Below are 27,146 nucleotides of genomic sequence, written 5' to 3'. Positions count from 1 at the left end.
GACGAATATTTTATTTGAGTTACCAATGAAAAATATTACTTTTTATTATAATATAGATATGACTGATTTGTCTCATAAATAAAGATATGTGAGACTGTCTCAAAAGAGACATATTCTAAATAATAATATAATATCTAATTATAATAGTCAAAGCTTCAACTATGAAACTAATTTAATTATAAGCCATTAATCAGAGAATGCTAGCAATGATGTTATAATAAAATAGTAGGTTTCTTGTGAGACAGTCTCACGAATTTTTATCTGTGAGACGAGTCAACCCCACCGATATTCGCAATAAAAAGTAATACTCTTAACATAAAAAGTAATACTTTTTCATAGATAACCTAAATAAGATACATGTCTCACAAAATACGACCCGTTAGACCGTATCACACAAGCTTTTGTCATGATAAAATTCAAGTTTGTTATACAAAAATTCAAGTTCGAATAATTGAATCAAGTAAGATGGATTTGTGGCAAAAAGTTTTGATAAATTTATGCGCTATTATTTTAATTAGTTCAACTATGCATGTGTTTCATACTTGTACTGTTAGTTTTATTGGATAATTATTTTTTCGTGTTTCATTATCTTGTATATAAAACCATAAATAATTATATTGAAAATATTTGGTTATAATTTATAATAATTGTTTGGATAATGTGTTATTTTTAAAATAAAAATAATTATGTGACTATAATAAACATATTTGTGATGTTTATAGATAATTTGTGAATTCATGAACTTTTGAATTTTGAAAAGAAAAATAGATAAGATATGGTAGTTATAAATAAATCATAAATCTATTAAAAAGATTTTAATATCTTTTTATCGAATTGAAAAATTACTTTTTATGCATTATTTGACTTATGAATGAGATGTTAAATGATGCATGATTAAATCACAATATATGGACGATATAATTCTTTTGTGAAACTTGAGTTAAATATTGAATGAAAACAAATATTTGTAATTAAATTCTACACCCATAAAAATTCGAGGTGTTTTGTCAAATTTTAATTAATGAATATAAATAAACAATATTAAATAAATCAATAAAAAAGTTATTCGAGCAAAATTTTGAAATATATGAATAATTTGCTTCACATTAATCTACTTGCTAAAAGAGATGGAATTAATTAAATAAAAATACTTATAAATTATATTAGTAAGTTAATTTTATTTTCTACAAATAAAATTTAAATTAAACGCTACAAACACATAAAATAAGCTAATAACACAATTTAAATAAATAAATAAGTAAAAACAATATATATAATATAAACAATTAAATAAAACTTAATAATATATTAAATAATTCAAAATTATATATTAATAATTAAATTTAATAGATAATTAACTGTTACTAACTTGAAGGACAATGTGTCTGATAGACATGAATTAATTGTGGCGATGAAAATAAAAACCAACAGACCAGCAGCACTCTTTAAGAAAACAATAGACAAAAAGAAAATCAAAAGCCACTTGTCTAAGTAAAACAAAAGCAGTAAGGATAGAAAAACAGAATCAGTAGAAGATGTTGCATAACGTGACTACTTTAAATGTTACCGTTAAAGTTACCAAGTACTAGTATTAATTGCAGCATTAAATACTATACGGAGTCATTTAATTTACTTTACCGAGTTTAGTATAAAACAGGACTGATTGTTTTATAACTTTTCTGCAGGAACCTTTTTTTTTGGTAATAAAACTGACTCTATCAGAAATCTGAAGACATCTTCTGATCATAAACGTTGAACTCAGTCGCTTATATATACATGGAACAAACCCTTATAGGAAAAAGAGAACTCTACGCATAATATCTTTTCAAGGATCAACGCTATTTCACTCAACGAGACAACTTCGAAATTCCTTGATAACTTTGAGTTCAACACAAAGAAAAGTAGCACACGCTTCATAGCAAACATCTGATCTTTTGAAGATCATCATGTGCTACTGATTCTTACACTCTTCACAATCTTTTACAACACTTGTACTTTATCAGGAAGAGCTTGTAATCTGAAAAGAGTCTTTTCAGAACCTTTTGTATCACGTACTTTTTGAGTCGAGTAACTAAGAGTTTCAGTAGGCAAAGGTGTAAGTCCTTCTGAAGTGGGTGTGTACAAGAGTTGTACTGTAATATCCAAAGTCTTATAGTTATACCTTCTGGAAACAGGAGAAGGGGAGACGTAGAAGATTTCATCTTCGAACTTCCATAAACAACTACTGCCCACTGTTATTATTGTCTTTCACTTACTTCATCAGATTGTTTCCGCACCTATAATTGTAATCTAGGTGAAGGTATACGCAACAAGATAAACTACTATCTCTAACAGGATTTTAGTACCTCATCAAAAGAAAGAAAAAACGAGCAGAGTTTATTCACCCCCCTCTAAACTCAACTTCGATCCTCAACAATTGGTATCAGAGCGGGTTATCCTTGTTCGTGAAAAACTACAATAGATGGCACAATTTAGCAAGATCCCTATGTTCTATAAGGAAGATTTTGATGATTGAAAGATTAGAATGCAAGCTCATCTTACAGCACAAGATGATGACATGTGGTATGTCATCACAGATGGTCCATTGAAAATATTAAAGCTTAACATAGCTGTTGCTGTTACTAAGGGTGCACCGCAGATGGTTGAAAAATTAAGAAGTGAATGGACCAGCGAAGATAAGAAGAAGGCCAACCTTGATAATGTTGCAAAGGATATATTATATAAAACTCTCGACAAGAATACCTTTAGCAAGATTAAAATGTGTTCTACTGCAAAAGATATCTGGGAAAAGCTCATCCAGATATGTGAGAGAAATGAGCAAACGAAAGAAAACAAACTGTCTGTAGCAATGCAGAAGTTCGAAAATCTAAAAATGAAAGCTGGTGAAACTCTAAATGAGTTCGATGAAAGATTCAGTAGCTTGGTAAATGAGCTAACAGCTCTGGGTAAAGAGCATAGCAACAGAGAAATAACTCTCAAGGTGATGAGAGCCTTACCCAGAGAATGGGATGTAAAAACAATGGCTATGAGAGTGTCCAAAGATCTAAACAAGTTGGAACTGCACGACTTGTTTGCAGACCTGAAAGCATACGAGTTCGAACTGGAGGTAAGAAGTGGAGAAGAGCCCTCAAGTCTACCTACCAAGGCTCTTGCTGCTACTGCTACTGCTACTACTTCTTCTACTGCTGCTACAGCTGTACCTCAAGCATTACCTACTGTGATCATTGACAGTACATTGGAAAAGACTGCTGAACAAATCAGTAGTGATGCTATGTCCTTGTTTGTAAAGAAATTCTCCAGGTTCATGAAAAAGAACCATCGAACTTATCAGGGTCCCAATCGGGTGCTCCACCGGATCTGCTATCCAGGTTAATTAAATATTTTAATTGTATTAATTAAATATGTTGTGCATATTGACATGTTTAAAATATATTTTTCAATATTGTTGCATTGAAATATATTTTTAAAGATTATTCGAGTTGCGATCGAGGAACGGAGACCGATGGCTGAAAATTAGAAAATGTTTTTATTAAATAATTGTTTTTAATTATTTAAATCAAGGGTGATGATTTTTCTTATTTTTGAAAATATGGGGTTTTGAGGTGATTTTATACGCCGTGACGTAATTTTTATCGGTGTTGGTTTTTCAACAAAAAATACAAACGTTTTGGCAACCCGGCTAATAAATTCACAAACTTATTTAAGCAAAATTGTTTTTAATATTTTAATTAATCTCTAATGAGCTTTAATGGGCCTAATTAATATCTTAATGGACCAAAGCTTAATTAGTACTTAATTAACTATATAATATACTAATCTACCCCATAATTCACCCCACAATTTTATTAAAAACTCACATCCACTTTCCCCTACACTTTCAAACTCTTCCTTGCAACATATCACACGGCACACACACAGAAATTGGGAGAAAAGCTTCAAGTTTTGTTAAGTTTTTCTAGCCGTCGTCTCCTCGCCGTCGTTCTTCGTCATCGTCAACGATTAATCGTGCGTTAAAAATGCAAAGGCACGCCTATTCTTTCCTTCAAAACATCATCAATGCATCCTTCAAAACGCCTATTAAATAATTGTTTTTAATTATTTAAATTAAGGGTGATATTTTTTCTTATTTTTGAAAATATGGGGTTTTGAGGTGATTTTATACGCCGGGACGTAATTTTTATCGGTGTTGGTTTTTCAACAAAAAATACAGACGTTTTGGCAACTCGGCTAATAAATTCACAAACTTATTTAAGCAAAATTGTTTTTAATATTCTAATAAATCTCTAATGAGCTTTAATGGGCCTAATTAATATCTTAATGGGCCAAAGCTTAATTAGTGCTTAATTAACTATATAATATACTAATCTACCCCATAATTCACCCCACAATTTTATTAAAAACTCACATCCACTTTCCCCTACACTTTCAAACTCTTCCTTGCAACATATCACACGTCACACACACAGAAATTGGGAGAAAAGCTTCAAGTTTTGCTAAGGTTTTCTAGCCGTCGTCTCCTCGCCGTCGTTCTTCGTCATCGTCAACGATTAATCGTGCGTTAAAAATGCAAAGGCACGCCTATTATTTCCTTCAAAACATCATCAATGAAGATCTGGCCTTCATGAATGGTCGAGGTATGGAGCCCCGAGCCAGGGTACGGATCCCTGGACTTAATAGATAACCAGGGTGCGGAGACCTGGCCTTCATGAATGGTCGAGGTACGGAGCCCCGAGCCAGGGTACGGATCCCTGGACTTAATAGATAACCAGGGTGCGGAGACCTGGCCTTCATGAAGGGTGCGCACCCTGGTTATCTATTAAGTCCAGGGATCCGTACCCTGGCTCGGGGCTCCGCACCTCGACCATTCATGAAGGCCAGGTCTCCGCACCCTGGTTATCTATTAAGTCCAGGGATCCGTGCCCTGGCTCGGGGCTCCGCACCTCGACCACTCCCAAGACCCGGGACATGCTCCCTGGCCCAAGGCTCCGCACCTTGGTTATTCATAAGCCCAAGGTTCTCAAACCTGGCTCGGGGCTCCGTACCTCGACTATTCATGAAGGCCAGGTCTCCGCACCCTGGTTATCTATGAAGTCCAGGGATCCATACCCTGGCTCGGGGCTCCGTACCTCGACCATTCATGAAGGCCAGGTCTCCGCACCCTGGTTGTCTATTAAGTCCAGGGATCCGTGCCCTGGCTCGGGGCTCTGCACCTCGACCACTCCCAAGACCCGGGACATGCTCCCTGGCCCAAGGCTCCGCACCTTGGTTATTCATAAGCCCATGGTTCTCAAACCTGGCTCGGGGCTCCGCAGCTCGACTATTCCTAAGTCCGGGAGATATGAGGCCCTGACAATCTATTTTAAAGCCCGGGAGACATGAGGTCCCGCTATCTTATATCAAGTCCATAAGACACGAGACTCCAGCATTTCATCCCATCTCTGGGATACATGAAGCCCCGATGCTTTTACAGACAAATTAAATATTTTCCATGATCGGGCACACATGACTAATCGGGACAACGAGTATGACTCTAGCCCGACTATTTAAGAAGGGAGTGATGATACCCTCGGGATAGCCCGGGTTGTGTCCGAGTCATAGACGATTCTTGTGCACGGGGCATGGTCGACCCAGGATACTGGATGGATGGCCAGAATCAGGACAAGTCGGCAGGAAGAGTTCAGCATGAGCCGGGCGGGTGAATGCCCGGGACGTCTCCTCCCCGGGCCACCGGACGCCCGGGCTCTTGTTCAAACTCCCGGGAATTTTCTACCCGGGCCACCTCGATATGAGCACCGCACTCGAGTATACTAGCAGAATTGGATGTGGGCGACTGTCCCATCTCTGACACCAGGCCGATGGGTTGACAAAATCAGATGGGCTAGATGTGACCAGTATGAGATTTGACATGTCAGAATATAGGGTGTGCTCAGCCGTCCTACTATAATTTGTAGGTAGCACGGAGAACGAGGTCATCATTACTTCTCCTACTATAAATACCATGTTCTCTCTTTACATTTACATTCATTCATTCACACCATGATCACAACCATCACTTGGTTACATTGGTTCTTGGCTTGAATCATTCATTGACTTAAGCATCAGAGTGGCCACGCCGGACACCCCTCCGGCGCCCATTCACGTGGTTACCTTCTTGAGTGCAGGAAATCCTCTCCGCCCGGGGAAGAAGCTTCTGGTTCAGATATCTACATTGCTCTTATTTCCTTCATCATTTTGATAGCAGATCCGGTGGAGCACCCAACCCTGCTCACTCATTTCACCAGGATCGCATCATCAATAATTGTACATACTTCTACTATTGCAAGTAAGATGATGATGATATTATGATTTGAGGCCAACGTAAATAATGTTTTATCATTCACACCAAATGATCGATAACTCGATAAATATTTTTGTAAAAGTCCATTGGTGTCGTGAAAACAAACTGACTAATAGTCTCTCGCCTTGTACATAATAAGGAAGACAAATTTGAGAAAAAAAGCCCCGGCTAGGAGTAGCAAGTGGGTGCTAAGTCAACCCAAGAAAGAGTGAAGAAAGCCCACAAGCTGCTATTGTAAAAGAACGGAGATATTTGCCTGCGGAACACTTGGACGGCAGCAGTGGTCCACAAAGCCGCCGAACGTCCGGTACTACCTGCCTAACATTCAAAATTCGAGTAATTTTTTTTTTCCCCATCAAAATCTGAGCATTTTCTATTCACAAAAATTTATGAGATTGTTTAACGAGTCAATTATGAGACGACTCTTCAACACAATTTGGTTTATGAAAAACTATTAATTTTTATTCTAAAAATATTGTTTTTAACATTGAGTATGAAATAGATTCACCGGTCTTACGATAAATAGGTCCATGAGACCATTAATAAAATATCTATTTTTTATTTATTGATAGATATCTATGTACTACTCGACTGTGGATGTGGCAAAATTTGAGTGATTTTGATGTATAATGCGGAAATTTTGGTTTTTAACCTTCCGCAAATGTTAATTTTAATAGATTGCATTTCTAAAATTTTGGGAAACATAAAGAAGCTAAATAATAGAACATATACAATATAAATATATATTAATTATATATATGAACAAAAATTTATATTAATTTTCTTCATAATTTATATTAATTTTGAAGACATATATGAACATAATTTGTCTTCAAAAATTTATATTAATTTTGAAGACATGTGTTTTATTTGGGTTATCAATGAAAAAATATTATTGGAAAAAGAAATGATTAACATATATTTTTGATTATTGGATTGATTAATCATCGAACCACCGTATCTCAAGCTCTCCAAATTTCAACGATTTCGTATATATAATACAAATTTTGTAACAGTATCCTATCTACAAGATTTGCAGCAGTCAATTCTTACTCTCTTTCACTCAGTAATACCACCCTGTTTCTTGTTGGTGGGTAGGTGATAGCAAGGTAGTTGAGTCACCCGATTAGCTCCCAGTTCATTTTTCTCTTCCGCCGCAGTATAAAATCACGGAATTCATCGTTTCTTGATTTTACAGGTAGTTTCAGAGGAGTAGAATCGGAGATGGGAGCGATCAGGGCGGCGGTGGCCGATGGGGTGCTGACGTTCATGTGGATTTTCTGCGCGTCGGGGCTGGGTGCCGCCACGTACGTCATAGCTTCGGCGCTGAGCGTGGCCCCTGGCCTCCCGACGCTTTTTATCACCACGTTCCTCGTTTTTGTGCTGTTGTTTATATTCGGCTTCGTCGGAGATTTGATGGGCGGCGCGTCGTTCAACCCCACCGCCACAGCTGCGTTCTACGCGGCGGGGCTTGGGGGCGCCGACTCTCTTATTTCTGCGGCGATTCGGTTTCCTGCTCAGGTATGTAAGTGGATTCACTGCTCTTTTTCGTCATCGATCGAAAGAATTGTGATGGATGGATAAAACCATTTTCCAATTCCTTGAGCTTGAATTGGAAGGGGATGGGATATAGCAAAAAAATTGTTTTTTTAGAAAATTGTACAAAAAAATGAATTATATATTTATCTGTAATAACAATGTGATTAGTACTGATAACACCAAAATTTAATTTTAAAAATAAATGATAGTTAGACTATTTGAAGTTACATATTGGATTCAAGTCCTCTTGTTGCTTGTGTTATATTAGAGCTTCATCATTTATAACTACGATCAATTTTATTTTCTAGTTTAAAAAGTCGTTGGAATCGTATAACACGCAAATTACTCACTTGTAATAGAAGTATGTTTACGAGGTTGTACATCAGCAAGATTTTTGTGTGCTGGTTAACATTTTTTTGGCATCCACTTGTAGAAATCAATGAGCCCATGACAATGTTTGGTTGGAAGTTTATTTTCTTCGGGTTGCGTTTACAAAATATTCCATCTGTCTGTTGTATCCTTGACAGGCAGCTGGCGCAGTTGGTGGCGTCCTCGCGATTTCGGAGGCTATGCCGATTAAGTACAAGCACATGCTTGGAGGTCCTTATTTAAAGGTTGATTTGCAGACCGGAGCTATAGCTGAGGGCGTCTTGACTTTCATAATCACTTTTGCAGTACTTCTTATTGTGATCAAGGGTCCGAGTAACCTAGTTATCAAGAATTGGTTGCTTTCCATGTCGACTGTTTCGCTAATTGTTGCAGGTTCGAGTTATACGGGACCTTCCATGAATCCTGCCAATGTAAGCACCGCATCTCCTCTGATTTAAAATACCGTGGAAATTATTTTCTAAAATCTGGTTATACCCTCACCGTGTTATTATTTCAGTTAGTTCTTCTAGAAATCTCTCAGCCATGATTAAATAACTTTGAAACCGAGTAAAATTCTCTTTTGCTTGTTGTATATGGAAAGCTCTACCCATCATCTTTCGTCTTTTAGATTAAATATCCAATTTCTAGAATCTGCTGTCTAGGAACTACCGTATACTAATATCCTTATAAATCGAGATTCCATGCATATCTAATTGCTCGACTGAAATCTTAAATATCTTTTGCAAAATTGTTACCCAGCGTAGGAACTGGAAGACTGAACCGAGTTCTTATTACTCTCTGTTTTATTTCTGAAACTCACTGTTCAATAAGCTTTTGGTCTTGATTATACCTTTGCCTTCTCTGATTGTATCTCAATTTGAAAGTAGAAGTTAAAACCTTTGACGTGGGCATTGTGTTTTATAATCTCAGCTGCCTTTAGTTTGACTGTGGCACACAAAATTTGTATCAGTGGGATTAGTAACATTGTTCCCTTAAAAAATTCGAAGCGCCGAAAAAAGATAAGAAAACATGGATCAGTCTTAATCCTTCTGTTAAAAGCAATGTAAAATGAACGTGGAAGGGCTGTTTGAATCACTTATTTGAGAGCTAAAACTTCAACTTTTCATGTTATGAGAAATATTACTTTTGATTTTACGAGTCTAACATATTCGGGGTAGGGCATCTTATGTTGAGATCTATCATGTCCGGAAGTAGGCAAAAACATAATCTCCCCGGCCATTTCCGAACTCATGTGATGTGCTTTTGTAACTTCAACCACTTGTTTCTGATACATCTCCTGGGAGCAACATCTAAAGGGGAGAAGACCCCTCTTGTGTTTGAGTTTCAATGTGATTCTGATACCTCATTTTGATTTGTTTCCTTGTCTTTTGTTCTTCTGTGTCAAGAGGCAAATCTCCTTGGCTTAATTTTAGTTGAAACATTCAAATTTCTAGAGCTGGGATTCTTCATGATTGTTGATTGTGCCAACTTTGACAGACATGACCAAAAACCTCTTAAGTTAGCATAAGCGTTGTTTGTACGATGATGGAGTTCCTTAGTTATCAAATGCAAAGTAAAGAATCTTACCAGGGCAACCATATATGCAAAATTATACTGTTCTGCATGCAATTTGGAGCTGACCAATTTAAGAAGCCCACGGAATCAGTTGTCCAATTATCCCAGAATTTACATTCTTGATTAAATTCTTAACTGTTATCTTTTAAAAAAAACGAGATTTGCATTAATTCAGATCTTGTCAATATAACAAAACACCTTCACAGCTAGCTTTTCTTGGTTTTTTTTACCTTTTTTATATCCATACAGGCATTTGGTTGGGCATACCTAAATAACAAGCACAACACGTGGGAGCAATTCTATGTATATTGGATCTGTCCCTTCGTCGGAGCTATACTGGCTGCCTGGATTTTCCGCTTCCTATTTCCTCCCCCGTCCCCAGCGAAGAAGAAGAAGTCAGAGTGAACAAGATATTAGTCATCGCAGCAGCGGTTCAAGATTGCGAGTACCCACGAAATCTTGTGTGAACTTTGGTCGATCTAAGTAGCTATAAATCATTGGATTACAGCATATTTCTTCCTTGGATCGATGAACGCATTTCATTTGATTAGTATTGCTTCATACACTTGTTTCGAACCAATTCAATACATGTTGTGTATTATGTCCAAGTTTAAACGTGATTACTCTGAAATTAAAGAGTAAATAAATGTTTTTATTTAATATTTTAATTATATCAAGGGAAACAATAGATTAAATAAATATAATAAGTTTGAGTATCAAATCTAGTAAACACACAAGTCTTGAAATTATAATTATTAATAGTTATTCTATAATAATGCATATATAAAAAAATTTAAATATTTTCTTATTCTTTGTTGAACTCTGATTAGTCTTTGTCTTCTTTATTTATATCTTTTATGTCAAATCACTCGTTATCGTTGAACTCTCTTTTAATCTTATCGTCTAACCATTTTAGACAGGATTTTGTTAATATATATATTGATAAAAGACAAAAATAAGAGTGAGTCTCATGTGAGACCGTCTCACGGATCTTAATCAGTGAGACGGGTCAACCCTACCCATATTAACAATAAAAAGTAATACTCTTAGCATAAAAAGTAATATTTTTTCATGGATGACCCAAATAAAAGATCCGTCTCACAAATTCGACCCGTGAGACCGTCTCACATAAATTTTTGCCCAAAAACAATTGGATTTTGAATGTCAATTCAAGACTTTTGGAGCAACGGTAAATGCTGAAAGAAAGGCGAAATAATTTTACTTTTATTGCTTTTTTCTTCTCACAACGTGCCATTACAACGTTATTGCTTCCATCATTTTCCTTTGTCTCTTGCAAATAAGAAATCTTTGGTCCATGTTTTTGGATGGTGTATTCTTCCTTTTCCCCCCGTAAATATTTATTTATTTATTCCTTTGGTTTTAAAATAATAACTTCTAATTATCCATTATTTGAGAAGTAAATGTATATGATCCATTTTAAATGATTTTAATATGTTTTAACTTGAAAACAGGGACATAGAAATTATAAATAATTAGTGTAATGTCTTAAAACTTATTGTAAGCGGTGGTGTGGCTCACGAGATTTGATGGGGGGTAGCGTAAGCGTCCTAATTCGAAATAATTTCAACCAATTAAATTGATTATTCCTATGCCTCATTAATTATTTGTCTCATTTAGCTTTAATAAACGAGGGGCAAAACGGTAAAAACTCACTAAGCATAGGCCGATCCGTCCCCCCTACGGCTGCGAAGTCTTCTTTTTTCATGATAAAATATCATTATTTTGAATAGGACAGGGAGACGAGAATTGGAAATATTAACGTTAGGCGTTGGTCCTTTTTACAGCAACCTTTAAACTTCGAAATTCAAATCTGCTGTACGCATGCAACTAGAGAGATGGGGTTTTCTTATCCAGGAGCATGTTAAGAGAGTGGATCGAAGTTTGCCCGTAAAGCCATTTGCTTAAAAAACCCATCTTTTTGTCTTTTTTCTAGCTTTGGAAGTGAGCTTCGATGGTATTTATTCTTGAGCTGGAGTAGCTGTTATTTCTATTTTCCTTTGTCGGCATATTTCTTGGGGGCCTTTTCGGTGTTTAAATGGACGTTGTGGCTGGGAAGAGTAAGAAAAAAGATGGGTCCGAGTCATTTAGTTGTGACTCGGTGACTGAATCAAGAAAGAGCACGAGCTGTGGTGGCAGATCGAGTTCTGATGATTCTGCTAAATTGGGTTGGCCTATTGGGCAAGCTCTGGTTACTGATAAGTGTTTGAAGAAGGATGCTTTTGAAGAAGAAAGCAAGCCCAATTCGAATGCCAATGGTGGTGCAGATGACGATTCTCTTTCGAAGAAGGAAAGTTCAAAGTTTTCAGGTCATTAATCATGTTTAAACTCCACATCTCCTCATCTATTTCTGCTTGAGGTGCGTAATTATGTTTGACATGTCGAAAAGAACAACAAAATCACCTGCTTGGTAACAGAAATTTTCACTTATTTTCCCTGCCCTTCACTTTTATATAAATTTCATTAAGATATTAGTATATTTTTTGTTCCTTTTTATTTTGTTTGCGTGTGTGTGTAAACTATGTGATTTTACTGGTATTTACTTCATGTACTTGTTATGCTAGTCAATGTAGATCACTATTAATAAGCCAGCATTTGTTTGCAAAAATGCATGAATTTGAAACATATTTCGTATGTGTTGTAATTTTGAACTTAGTTGAAATTGAAATTATGAACCAAAGTATAAAATTTGAAATGTGTTTTTGTCCTGAGTGGATTCCATCTGACTAGAACCCACTCTTTAATGTTGCAGAAATTGAGATGATGAAAGAACGTTTCGCAAAATTGTTGCTTGGTGAAGACATGTCTGGCAGTGGTCAAGGGGTTTGCCCAGCATTAGCCATTTCAAATGCCATTACCAATTTATGTGGTAAAGACTTATCCCCTTGCCTTTTGTCAAGTTTTTCTGTCTCAATTAGTATAAAAAATTGGAATATATCTTCACTTTTTGCTTAGACATGTTGGTGATATTGTCATTTAGCTACTGTGTTTGGGCAATTGTGGAGATTGGAACCTATTCCTTGTGAAAAGAAAACGATGTGGAAAAGGGAGATGGAATGTTTGCTCAGTGTGAGTGATCATATCGTCGAAATGATACCCTCATGGCAAACATTTCCCGATGGGAAAAAGCTTGAGGTAACTCCCGCTTGAAGCATTTTCGTTGGTTTTGTACTTCAAATGTTTGCAGTAATTAATTTTGAAAGAATTATCTGTTTTACCATAAACCCTTCAGGTGATGACTTGTCGACCCAGATCAGATCTATTACTCAATCTCCCTGCTCTTCGCAAGCTTGACAACATGTTGCTTGTAAGTGTTTTAACTCTACCCTTTGGTCCCTTCACTGCTGGAGTGAGCATAAATCTAGTTTCATATTCTTTCTTCCGTATTGTAGGATATGCTGGACACTTTCACGAATACGGAATTTTGGTACATAGATCAAGGCGTATCAGCACCAGAGGCTGATGGATCAGCATCTTTTCGAAAAGTTGTCCCAAGGCAGGAGGAGAAGTGGTGGTTGCCCGTGCCACGTGTACCTACTGGCGGTTTCCCTGAGGAATCCAGAAAGCACTTAAATTCCAAGCGTGAATGCGGGAGCCAGATTCTTAAAGCTGCTATGGCCATCAACAGCATTGCTCTGGCTGAAATGGAAATCCCTGAGATGTATTTCGAAACTCTTCCAAAGGTTTGATTCCTAAAATATAGACCCAGGCCAATAATAGTCTTTAATTTATCAATTAATAGTGAAGATATCAATCATTGCTAAACAAGTATTGACATGTTATAGAACGGAAGAGCGTGCCTTGGGGATGTCATATACCGTTACATCACTTCTGAACACTTCTCCTCCGAATGCTTGCTTGATTGTCTTGACATGTCTTCTGAACATTGCGTTTTGGAGATTGCAAATCGAGTCGAGGCTTCAATCTATGTTTGGCGTCGAAGACTTCACTTCAAAACCGCTACTCATCCAACTCGTTCTGCTGCCAAATCATCTTGGGAGATTGTCAAAGATCTCATGGTAGATGGAGATAAGAGAGAATTACTTGCTGAAAGAGCCGAAGGCCTCCTACTTTGCTTGAAACAACGGTTCCCTGGACTTGCGCAAACTACATTAGATGCAATGAAAATACAGTTCAACAAGGTTGAAATCCACGCAAAATTCTTGAAAACAAATTTTATTTTTCTTATATGCTCGTTGATTTTCCCATAATTTTTCAGGATGTCGGGAAGTCCATTCTAGAGAGCTACTCGAGGGTCTTGGAAAGTTTAGCTTTTAGTATCGTGGCACGTATTGATGATCTACTTTACGTAGATGACTTGACTAAGCATTCCGATAAGCTTTCATCAGTGCCTAGAGTGAGTGTAATCTCTCACAAAAAGGTGTCAATCCCATGTTCCGTGCCTGTCTCGGGCACTCCTTACCGGACATCATTCACAACTCCCAGCTTTTCACCTGCTCTAATTAGCCCTGCTAGAGGACAAGAGAGAACTCCATTTCTAGGCGGAAACTGCAACCGACCGCCACGTCGTGGTATGGGGGTTAAACGAGTCTTGACAAACTATCTTGGTGGCGAGGTAAAAGTGAAGACTTGTGGCAACGTTGTAGAAGGTGGTTTGGATTCTGGTTCGAGCAGATATACTGATGGAATAGCAGCTTCTCGTCTCAGCATGGAACGGATGGATTCTCGTTCAATACAAACTGAGTCGAAGTCACGACAAATAGATCGGTAAACTTCATGGAGAAAGAGGAAGAACATGTACGAAAGAAGTTGGTTTTTAGAGAATTTGTTTTGGAATGAGACATGTCTGCCATTAGCCTTATTTCTCTTGATTTTATTTATTAGTCTGTTACATTATCTTGATGTGTAACCACTTCAAATGAATTCAAACTTCTTGTATTCTTATCTTGTCCTTGGTGCACACATGGTGCAAATGATGTTTCGATTAGCAAGTTCACCACTATCTAGAAACTTGTGATTTTTCTTTGTGCTATCCTACTTCAAACCATACATTTCCATTCAGCCACAAATAAACTCCAAAAAACAAACTATGAAATACAATAACATAACACCAAGTTCGTGCAACAAAACCGAAGAAAACAAGGAACGGAAAGCATCATTCAAATGCTTTTGCATCAGCCAGCAAGTGCCCGAATTCAAGCCCAGACACAGAAGTCATGAAGTGGATTCCAATTGCTTCAGCACTCAGCAGCACAAGATATAAACATCTGCGGTGTCGAGAGGGTGGTTGTGATCAGGTTCAGAAGTTGGGACAGAATCGTACATGTCTTCATACTGTTAGAGATTGCCGGGGTAAGCCTGAGGTTGCTTTAACTATCCCTAAGAGATGTAATCTTGCTGATAGGCCTGTAGGATACAAGTGTGGAGGTTATTTATTATCATTTTAAAGTTCTTTAATTCAATATCTTATCTCTAATTTTAGCTTGTTATTAACTTTATTCAACTATTGAGTTTGCTTATTTAAAAACTCAAAATTCATCATCAAATAAATGTATTTAACCGGCTCCTTAAATAAATTCATTAGGATTAATAAAATTCTTTCCAAATCCTCTTTTCAGCCAAATGTCCCTCTATTGCTCAATTAGCATCACCTCAACATTTTCTCCTATATTCTATACATATTTGTATGCTGGTATAATTTGATACATTTGATAAGAGAAGGATTGATAAATAATCCTCCTTATCCTACGTTTGGTACTTTTTTAGAAAGCCCATGATAATATCACGGACCCGTGATAAATAATTTTATACAAGGATAAAATATCTCTTTTTATGAGATGTGATAATTTTAATTTAATGATAAAAAACACCACAAATGACTTAATTGCCCTCAATATATAAAAATCCTAAATCTAATCTTTCTCTCATTTCACTTGTAAGCTTGCATCCTAAATATTTTTATTTATTTTTATATATTATATAATATGATAATTATATAAATGAACTTGAGATAATTATATAAATAATTTTTATAAATCTCAATAATTTTTTTAGTAAAACTCGATTAACATTAAAAATTGATATTTGACTTGATTAACAAAATCAATGACTCAATTATCATATTATATAATATATAAAATTAGATAAAAATAAATAAATCATATAAGCATTGTCGACGCATGAACATATAAGAAATATGAACTAAAGCAACAATTTTGAAATTATAAAATTTATTGTGATAAGGTTAATTTTGTAATTACAATCTATTATATAAATTTAATCACTCTTATTAAAATCATATCAAACATTAAATATAATATTCTACATCTTATTTATCCTTAACTTATCCTTGTGTTAAATATCACATGTTTATCCTATCATGTGTACCAAACTATGCCTAAGGAGTTTATTTTGATGAAAAAAATTAATTGAAAAGATAAAATTTTGTTAAATTGTTTGGATGAGAATTGAATTCTAATAATATTTAACCGAGACGCATAGAGTGGCTAATACTACGGTATAAACAGCATGCATCAATTACAATTCATGTTGCTTGGATAATACATATAGACCTGACCACGGATATAATCAGGGGTTGGTGATCCACAACCTAGATCGGCTCTCTAATCACGGGTTTTGGTGACCCATAATCACGGTTTTGGTCCATAAACCTGTCGGGGCGGGTTTATTGCGGGATTGGTTTCGATCCAGCCCATTGCCATTTCTGATCTTGACATTGAAAAATACTTATGTGACATCATAAAATGCTGACGTGACATGAAAAATTACCGATTAGTTAGATGTCGTATCAACAATTGGAATCTAAAATTGAACTTTCATAAACAACCTCGGTTTTAATGTAAAGGAATAATTTAAAAATCATTTTATGACTTTAATTTGGACTTCAAATGTATAATTTTAACTAGCGTTCGGTAACACGCGATACATGCATACATATTAAAATAACTAATATTTGTTGATAAGATGAAAGTTGTTTAGGCAAACCCAAAATTACTCTATGACTCCATTCAGTTAGTATAGGATAGGGTGCTCTCATATTGTATAATAGAAAAAAAAATTCAATTTTAGTCCTATAAGTTGTCATATTTTTGAGTTTTAATCATATAACTTGTCAAAATTTAGTTTGCATACAATAATTTAGATTTTTATTGTGGTAATTTTTTTCCTCCGAAATAACTAAATCCACATGATATTTTTTATTTGACATCGATACTCTCATCCTATGCTCACATGACAAGAATAAATCTTATATTACACAATTAAAATATACATAAATAAAATTAAAGAAAAACAAAAACCTTTTTCATTACATTTCAAAGTATAAAGGGTTGTTTTGCTTTATTTTTTTGTTTTTTTTACAGATGAATTTTAATTTGAGGAATATGAGCTTTATATTCGTCACATATGTCACATATGAGAAAATCAGTGCAAGACAAATCATATTCGATGTATTTAGTGGTTTTAGGCAAAAAAAAAATAAAATAAAAACCAAACTTTGACAAGTACACGACTAAACCCAAAACAAGCTAATTTACAAAACTAAAATTTTAATTTCCCAAATAGTAAGTATAAATAATAGTATAGATGTTAACATTGATCTCAACTTAAGAAAAAGTTATACCTAGATGAACTTTAAGATCGATGTACCTAACACATTCATTTTTTATTTATAAAGGCACAATATTTTATAAATCAAATGTATATGCTTTCAAAAATAATTTAAAATCAAATAAAAGCTAAAGGATATATAATGCTAAATAAATTTATCATTATAGGTAATATTCTACTAAAACTTAGATTTACTAGATGGTAATTTTCATTTTAAAAAATACTGTTTGTAAATATTCCCAATTTTAAAAATTATCATTTTTATATAAATATATATACATATATAATTTTTATCCTTTTAAGATTCAAATTTGAAAAATGTGAAACCACTTATGCGGTCAAGATGGGCTGGTTACCTGAAAACATAAATGTGAAGGGTGTGAATGCATGAAACGACGATGTGTGAAAACTGAAAACTTTCAAATTTTTATGAAAAAGGAATTGCGTGAATGCAATAATAATATTATTAAATATTCAAAATAAAATAAAAATAAAAATAAGAGACAATAACTATTATAAATAAAAATAAATAAATTGATTTTATAATAGTTTTACAATAAAAATAATTTATTTACATATAAGATACACAAACATTTAGGTATGCTTTATTTACTAGTATTATTATATGCTAATGCAAAAAACTCAACACAGAACTTCTTGTTTCTCTGGGCGTATAGAGAAAGAGAGACGAGCTCTGCTCGAATTCAAGCAAGAAACTTGTGGATGAATTTAATGTTCTTTCATCATGGGGAAGTGAAGAAAACATAAGAGAATTTTGGTTGGATGTAGTAACATGACAGGGCCTGCATGTGACTAGTCTCCACCTTAATGAAGAAAATGAAATGAATTGGGAGGTAAACTTAGTAATGCTCAGATCGGCTTGCATGCGACATTTGATCAGCTTGGACCTCAGTACCAATGATTTTTCTGATAACGAAATCCCCGAATTCATCGGTTCCCTCGATAAGTTGCGGTATCTTGATCATAGTTTTTGTTCGTTGATGGGGGAAGTTCCTAGTCAGCTAGGAGATCTTACAAACTTGAGGACACTGGACCATATTTTACTCGTACAAATAAACTTCTATTGAATTGAATGATATCATATTCGTTGATACGTACTAATCCACATGTGGGAAAAATTTACTAAAATGAAGCAAAAAATGGTTTGAGATGAACATGCGATAAGCAAACTGACCTGCAGAAATTCAAATTTTAGACGAACAATCATCGATTAGGAAGATTTTCCAATATGTGGCTGTCAAGAAACCATTTGAGAGAAACATAAATCCAGCAATTCATCAAATGGAATCCTTGGATTGTCTTGGGACTTTAGCTTTCCTTCACTTGTCACACAAAAAATTTTCAGGTAAAGTTCCATCTGATACACAATTTCAAATAAATTAATATGAAATTTTGCAAAAAAGTTAACTAATGAAGTAAATCTTAGACATAATTTTTTGCTAAAAAAGTAAAAGTGTATGTTTTCTTCATCCAAAAATCCCAGATGATGGTAATAAAACTCGTTGTTTCTAGTAATTGTTCGATACGTTGCATGAATCAAATTAAATGGCAGACAACATGCAGCGTTATTGGTGGAATTAAATGTACAACTGCATGTATTCGGTGAAATTAAATGCACAAAAAATAAAGCTCCTTCGCTTCGCTTCGCTTCGAAACATGCGTCGTAAATTAGAGAGAAAAAAAAAAAAGAATTTTTTGAGTGTAAAGGTTTCTTGAATGAGTTAGATAAAATATTTTATCGTTTATATTCTGGGTTAAAATTGTGAGAGATCGAGTATTTTGTATACACTTGTAATATTTTTTTCAACAAAAATTTGCAGTAGCTTTGTGCATGTAGCTTATATTGGGTGAACTATGTAAATATTTGTGTTCTCGTTGATTGTTTTAGTCCGCGAGTTTTGGTACTATATTATCATCATGATGACAATCGCTTTTGCGTAAACCCCAACAACTGATATTAGAGCCTTGTTGCAAAATTTCTTAGAATTTTGAGTATGCTCGGTGGTTACAATTTTGTTCGATCTTCAACGTCAGAAAAGATTTTTTGATATTTTTTGCTAAGGTTAGAGAACCGATGACCAAAGATGATGGATCGGGACCTCGAATCAATAAGTTCGACGAAATAGATTTTTCATTACGCCGATTACAAATTAAAGATTATGTGTATAGCAAGAAGTTGCATCAACCTCTATCAGGAAAGAATATGGAAAAGATGGAGAATAATGACTGGATCTTCTTGACCAACATACGTCAGGTGTAATACGGTTGACCTTAACGAAATACGTGGCACAAAACATATGACAAATTTGAACCATTAACTATTGACTGCTTATGCTTACTTCGAATTTAGCGGAGGCAATAAACACTGAGGAAATAATGTCCATTTTATTGGACGTGTACAGGAAGTCATCAACAAAAGTAAAGTACATCTCATGAAAAGGTTATTCAACTTGAAAATAGGATAAAATACTTCGGTTGCTAAATACATCAATGGATTCAACACGATTGTTTCTCAGTTAACATCGATTTAAATCAATTTTGATGATGAGATTCATGCACTTATTCTTTTGGCGTCTTTGCCAAATGTTTGGGAACCAATCCGAGCAGTGGTTAGCAAATCTGTTGGAAAAAGAAGCCATAATTCAATGATGTCAGGGATCAAATTATTGCTTAAGAAGTTTGCATGATGGATTATGGTGAAGGAACATCATCGAGATCTGATCTAAATCTCGAGAACAGAGGTAAGGGCAGGAGTAACAAAAAGAGTTCAAATCGATGGCATGATATATCCAATTCAAAAAATGGAAAAGATAATAACATATTTGAAAAGAATCTAAAGTACTCGAGCTGTAGTGAGACTGGTCACTTGGAAAAAGAACGCTAATCAACAAGGAACAATGCTAATGCTATTATTGAGGAGGTACATGATGCTCTATTATTATCCATGGAAAGTCTATTTAATTCTTGGGTTATGGAATCAAGAGCTTCATTTCATACAACTAATAATCGTGATGTATTCGTATTTATATTGATGACGATTACGGAAAAGTTTTTCTAAAAAATGGAAAACATTTGGAAATAATTGGTATCAAATGGGAATCTATCGAAATTAAAGATCGTTGAACACAAGTTATGTGAAAGTTGTATATTTGGAAAGCAAAAAAAGGTGAGTTTTTCAAAAAACAGTAGAGAACCGAAAGTAGAAAAGTTGTAACATGTTCATACTGATGTATGTGGACCATCTAATGTGAAATACCTTGGAGGCACAAGATATTATGTTACATTTATTGATGATTCGATCAGAAAAGTTTGGGTTTTATTTTATGAAAAATAAATTTGATGTTTATGAGATCTTTAAAAGATAGAAAGTTGTAGTTGAGTATGAGACCAACTTTAAGGAGAAGTGCTTACAACAATATGATAATTGTAGTGAATATGAAGATGACGAGTTCAAGAAATATTGTGCACAGAATAAGATCAAGATGGAGAAAACCATTTCTGGTATACCTCATGTATAGCTGAAAGGATGAATATAACCTTGAAATAACACGTTAGGAGTATGAGATTGCATTCTGGATTACCAAAAGTATTCTAGGCTGATGCAGTTAACACATATATGAACAACATAGGAGAGTAGAGATAATAAAAAAACATAGGAGAGTAGAGATATTTCAGCTATCAGAACAAAACCTAGTAAAAAAAAGTGTTTCTTTATTGGTTATGGGGATAATAATGACCAAAATCAGAAGATCATTCAGAGTAGAGATGTAATCTTCAATGAGCAAGTATTGTACATGGACAAGTCAAACATTGGAGTTGGAGATGAATGTCCTGAAGTTAAGAAGACCGATGAAGTGCCATTGACCGATATTATTTCTAATGAATCGAAAAGTAGTAACCAAGAAGATGAAGAGGCAACTGCACAAGATGATGACCAACAAACTCTGGTGGTTGCATTCAGGAGATCTTCGATAACAATTAGACCACCTGAGAGATAGTACCCCGCAATTCACTATATTTTTCCTATAGAAGAAGGTGAACCGAAGACGTGTGAAGAGGCAATGAAAAATTATGTTTCAACCAAGTGAGATTTATCCATGGAAGATGAGATTGAATTCATTGTCATTCCATCAAATGTGGGAGTTGACAGAACTTCCACAAGACAAAATGACATTACGTAACAAATGAGTGTACCCTTTAAAAGAAGATTTACTTGGCAAGTGGAAAGGCATAACATAACAAGTGGGTGTACCGATTAACAAATGTGTGTACCGGTTAACCATTATCAGGACTGTACTCGAATTAGTGACAAAAGAAGATTTACATTTGGAGTTATTAAATGTAAAGACGATGTTTCTTTGTGGTGACCTAGTTGAAGAAATTTATATGAAGCAAGCACAAAGCTCTGAAGTACGGGAATAGAGAAAATGGTGTGCAAATATCAAAATAGATTGTACGGTCTCAAACAAGCTTCACGACAGTGGTACAAGAATATTGATGGATTCATGATTGATAATGGTTTCCTGAGGTGTCAGGTTGATCACTATTGTTATATGGAGAAGCTTGATGATTCTTATATCATTCTACTACTATATGTAGATGATATGTTAATACCAAGAGCTTGTCTGGAAGATATTGATAAACTCAAGAAATTATTATTAAAAGAATTTGCTATGAAGGATTTGGGTGTTGCAAAGAAAATCCTTGAAATGAAGATCTTAAGAGATCAGATGAATGAAATCTTGAAGTTATCTAAAAAAAGAGTACATGAAAAAAGTGATTAATAAATTTAATATGAATGAAGTTATACCTATGAGTAATCCTTTTACTAGTCATTTTAAACTAACCAAAGCACAATCATCATCGACGAAGCACGAGCAGACTTATACGAACAATGTTCCTTATGCTTCTGTCGTCGAAAGCCTCATGTATGCAGTGGTATGCACAAGACTAAACATAACACATGCAATATGAGTTATGAGCAGGTTTGTTAGCAATCTGGAAAAACAACATTGAGAAGCAGTTACATGAATTATCAGGTACTTGAAAGTTACTACTAATTTATCTTTATGCTTCAGGAGGTTAAATTTGGGCTTACGAAGTTTTGTCGATGTCGACATGGGTGGTGACTTGGATGGCATGAAAAGTACTACTATATATGTTCACATTAGGTGGTACGATAGTAAGCTGAGTGTCTAAGTTGCAAAAGATAGTTGTGCTTTTGATTATTGAAGCTGAGTACGTTGCGGTTACAGAAGCTATCAAGGACATGATATGATTGAGATCTTTTCTGAAAGAATTGGGTCATAAGCTTGAGGGTAGCACGTTATAGTATGACAGCCAGAGTATTATTCATTTAGCAAAAAATCATGTTTATCATGCTATGACAAAACATATACAAGTTCGATACCATTTCATAAGATCAGTACTAGAAGATGTAATTTTGATGCTTGAAAGGATTTCTGGATGTAATAATCTGGCCGATATGCTCACGAAAGCTGTGACCATTGACAAACTGAAGTTGTGTTCAACTTCAATTGGACTGTAAGTATAAAAGAGGAAATATGAGCTGTTGCATTGATGGTGTGAAGACATAATTGAAATCAGGTCTTCAAGTGAGAGAGATGTTAGGTACACTAAATGGATCAAATTAAATGTCAGACAAAATGATTGGTGACTACAGTATAATCGGTGGAATTAAATGCACAACTGCATTGGGTGGAATTAAATTCACAAATAACTCTATTATAGAATTCCTTCAATTTAGTACAAAACATCCCAACGAAGCTTTTCAACATCATAAATTAGAGAGCAAAGAAAAAAAAGTTTTTTACTTGAGTGTAAAGATTTGCTCGAGCTAGAGAAAATATTTTCTTGGTTATACTCTAGGTTGAGATTGTGAGAAATTGAATGTTTGTATACATTTTTAATATTTTTCTAATAAAGATTTGGATAAACCACGTAAATCTTTGTATTTTTGTTGATTGCTTTATTTTGCGAGCTTTGATAGTATATTATCATCTTGATTATCATCACTTTGGCGTAATCCTCAACTGTAATTTGCAACATTTTGTTATGAATTTACAGTCTCCACAATATATATGTTAAAGCATGTAACGAAAATTTAATGAAGAAATATTCTTAAAGAGAACCAATAACTGAATGTTCGTATAATCTCAAAAGGTCAAAACCAGAAGCATATAAAATAGTTATTTAGCAAATAACTGAGGATATGAACTCGTAAAAAATGAAAATTTTAATCTACTTCCACAAACATTAGGAATCCAATTTGAACGATAGGAAATTTGAGTTGGATTTCGTAAATTTTGGGAATCAAAAAAAATTTATACGGCTCTGTCAGTAACTATTTTTATATTTTTGATGATATAAACTAATTGTTTTCTGGCTCCATCCCCGTGTATCCATCACACTCTCGGCACCTTTCTTTTGACTATATCAACATCTTAATTAATTACATTCTGTAATATATTTAATTCAACAAGTTTTGGAGTGAAGACTGAAGGGTCAAATGAATGGGAACGCCTTGAAAAAAGCGAAGCTTGTATGAAAGTTGAAGAAGAATTTATTATCTTCGATATCAATATTCAAAAAAATATGAAGAATTCCAACAGTTGAAATTAATGAGATTGTAAAGCACTAGCCAACAATATCCACCACTAGAAAAATGCAACCGCCACCTAATTGCAATATACAGAATAGATATAAATCAATGAGCCAGTTTTCCCATTAAATCTCTGCCAATCTGACAAAAATTCACGAGTCAAAAGTCTACCTTGCCTTAAATATTTGACATAAACTATTGGAAATAAAATTTTCTGCTCATATAAATTCAATTCAATGCAGAAAGTTAAGACAAGATCGCAAAAATGGATTATGAAAAACGCAATACCAGATTGTTGTCTGCCTTTCTTGTTATTGTTTCCATATGTACATTGAAAGGTGGCCGGAGTGCAGAAGTAATTAGGTGTAAAGAAACAGATAGACAAGCTCTTCTCAAATTCAAGAAAGGACTTGTGGATGAGTATGATGTTCTTTCGTCGTGGGGAAGTGAAGAAAACAAGAGAGAATGTTGCAAGTGGAGAGGGGTTGGATGTAGCAACAAGACTGGCCATGTAATAAGTCTGCACCTTAATGAAGAAATTCTCGACCAATGGCATGCATTGGGAGGTAATCTTAGTGATGATGTGGTCGACTTGCGTCATTTGATCAGCTTGGACCTCAGTACCAATGATTTTTCTGATAACGAAATCCCTGAATTCATCGGTTCCCTTGATAAGTTGTGGTATCTCAATCTTAGTTATTGTTCACTGGAAGGGAAAGTTCCTGGTCAGCTAGGAAATCTTACCAACTTGAGGGCACTCGACCTTGGAAACAATGGCGGGTTGATGATCCAGAGCCTGGATTGGCTCTCTAATCTTTCTTCTTTGTTCCATCTTGATCTTAGCAGTTCAAGTTTTACGGAAGGTTTGAAAACCGTTGTCTTCCAGAAAATACTGATAATCAAATCTTTGAAGAAACTATATTTAGGAGGGTGTAGTTTCCCCAACGATACATCTTCTTTAGATGCATATGTGAACTCTACTTTTGCATATCTCTCTGTTCTTGATCTATCGGGTTTGAGTGTCACTTCATTGGCCTTCCACTGGTTATTTAACATCAGTACGAGTTTGCTTAGCATTGATCTATCTAGAAACGAATTAGATGGTTCCATTGCTGATGAGTTCGGGCAGAAACTTGTTTCTCTCGAGAATCTTGATCTATCATACAACGAATTTGAAGGTGGAATTCCGACATCATTTTGGAATTTAAAAGGTTTGAAAAAATTACATCTATCCAGCAATAACTTGACGGGATCCCTTCCTGATTTTGTGGGGACGATGGTGCCGTTGGAGATTTTAGATCTGTCTTACAACCGAATTACGGGTTCGGTGCCTGAAAGTTTTCTGAAAGCTTCCAAACTTGAAGTTTTGTATGCTACTTACAATTCATTAGAAGGTACAATATCTGAATCACATCTCTCCAAACTCCACAACTTAAAAAAGTTGGATTTGAACTACAATTCGTTGGTATTTGATGTGATCTCGTTAAAATGAGTGAGCCGATTACGGGGCTCCAACGGACCAAATCAATAATTTATAGTGTTTGGGAATTTGAGTGAAGATAATGGCTTAGATCAACACCTGCAAACAAGAAAGTAACTCGTGAATGGGCGCCGGAGGGATGTCCGGCGTGGCCACTCCGATGCTTAAGTCAGCAGGCTTTTAGATGAACACAAGCAATATTTGAGGGAAAATATGTAAGTGCTTTTAGTTCAAAGATTTCAGAATCATTAAATGACTTTAATACCTGCTATTTATAGTGGAAGAATGGGTAGTTACCTCGATTATCACACCACCTACTAAGTCGGTTTACCATACTAGCTTCTGATGACTTCTCGGACACTCCAAACCCAAGTGGTTCTGACAGATTAGACTGCCTGTATCGATCACACTCGAGTGTGGTGCAATTCTCGAGGTGGCCTGGGTAGTTGGTTATCTGGGTACCTATATGAGAGACCGGGTGGAGGAAAAGTACTCGGGCAGTTGGCTTCTGATCCGAGCTATTCAACCGATAACCCGGGTCATCATTAACCCGGAAATGGGTCATCATTAACCCGGACCTTTACAGGGGTATCACCACACATCCTAAAAATAGTCGGGCTAGAGCTTGACTCGCTGTCCCGATCAGTCATGCATGTTTACTCCAAAACATATCCCAGAGTGAATAAGAGCATTGGGTCTCTAAATATCCTGCAGAAGTGATGAGGTGTCAGGTTTCCATATCTCTCAGGTTTTGAACATTCATCGTTTAGTACTCTCGGGAAATCCAATGAATGTCATTATGCTGCATGCGTTAACAATGATACCGTCGAAAATTGTTCGTATTCCGAGGTAATAATGAGCCTGTTTCCTCGATATCCGTACACGTCTTTTCATCTGCCTGCTCAATTTCCTAGATTCCCTCTGATCGTCCGATTGGATTCGGATCGACGGTGGAGACTGATTCCTTCCTATATATATATACAGTAACCCGCTTACCTATTCTCCTACATTCCATCAATTCAGTCCTCAAGAAGTGCAATGGCGGGTTCCAGTGGTTCGAAAGCTCCCGACATGGCAGCAGAGTTCATGCAAGCAGTTTTTGAGAAACGGAAATCTGAATTGGAAGATGAAGTCTTTCAAAAGATTCTCCATTATTGGGAGGAGCTGCAAGGACTTCAGCTTCTTCACGAGTGGGAGGAGGCTATCACTCCTGAGCTGGTGGCCAAGCTTGCAAAGTGTCGGGAACGCTTGCAGATTTCTGATACGGAGAACCTCTTTGAGGACGACTACATCCTCCAACTATTGCTTCATAAAGAGAGGAGGACGCTGCAGAAGATTGCCGACTCCGCTAGCTTTATGAAGGCGTTCATTGGTAGCTATGTTGTGATTAAGTGGATAGCCTCTGTAGAAGAGGAATTTTTTAATGTAACGGGTAAAGAATTCCCGGAATAATAATAATAATAATAATAAATGCTTATCTAGTTACTCTTTATTGCCCATATTTCATTGCCACCGCATGATATATGTACCATAAAATGAATCAGAATAAATATCCAGAACTGATAAGTGACCAACTGAAAAAACCGGGCCCTAAA

General features: G+C 35.4%; 3 protein-coding genes across 4 annotated transcripts; all 3 read left to right on the top strand.

The window, feature by feature from the left end:
* Positions 1 to 7,276: 7,276 nt before the first annotated feature.
* Positions 7,277 to 10,488, top strand: LOC142523631 (aquaporin SIP1-1). 2 transcript variants are annotated; one of them, XM_075627334.1, is made up of 4 exons: positions 7,277 to 7,446; positions 7,536 to 7,858; positions 8,404 to 8,676; positions 10,070 to 10,488. In XM_075627334.1, the coding sequence occupies exons 2-4, from the start codon at positions 7,562 to 7,564 to the stop codon at positions 10,223 to 10,225; spliced, it is 726 nt and encodes a 241-aa protein (XP_075483449.1). In that variant the 5' UTR covers positions 7,277 to 7,446; positions 7,536 to 7,561; the 3' UTR covers positions 10,226 to 10,488. The 2 variants fall into 2 exon arrangements, with proteins under 2 accessions (XP_075483449.1, XP_075483450.1); XM_075627335.1 differs by having other exon boundaries at positions 7,283 to 7,435; positions 7,540 to 7,858.
* Positions 10,489 to 11,568: 1,080 nt separating this feature from the next.
* LOC142523630 (rop guanine nucleotide exchange factor 5-like) lies at positions 11,569 to 14,795 on the top strand. The gene is made up of 7 exons (XM_075627332.1): positions 11,569 to 12,147; positions 12,591 to 12,707; positions 12,819 to 12,973; positions 13,071 to 13,145; positions 13,231 to 13,521; positions 13,624 to 13,980; positions 14,058 to 14,795. Exons 1-7 carry the CDS (start codon positions 11,877 to 11,879, stop codon positions 14,568 to 14,570), a joined length of 1,779 nt encoding a protein of 592 aa, XP_075483447.1. The 5' UTR covers positions 11,569 to 11,876; the 3' UTR covers positions 14,571 to 14,795.
* A 9,392-nt stretch (positions 14,796 to 24,187) lies between these two features.
* LOC142524972 (receptor-like protein EIX1) lies at positions 24,188 to 25,563 on the top strand. The gene has a single exon (XM_075629136.1). It carries the CDS (start codon positions 24,337 to 24,339, stop codon positions 25,561 to 25,563), a length of 1,227 nt encoding a protein of 408 aa, XP_075485251.1. The 5' UTR covers positions 24,188 to 24,336.
* Positions 25,564 to 27,146: the final 1,583 nt, after the last annotated feature.

The sequence above is a fragment of the Primulina tabacum genome, chromosome 14 (assembly GCF_025594145.1).
Source record: "Primulina tabacum isolate GXHZ01 chromosome 14, ASM2559414v2, whole genome shotgun sequence".
Taxonomy (NCBI): domain Eukaryota; kingdom Viridiplantae; phylum Streptophyta; class Magnoliopsida; order Lamiales; family Gesneriaceae; genus Primulina; species Primulina tabacum.
This window is presented reverse-complemented; position numbering and strand designations above follow the sequence as displayed.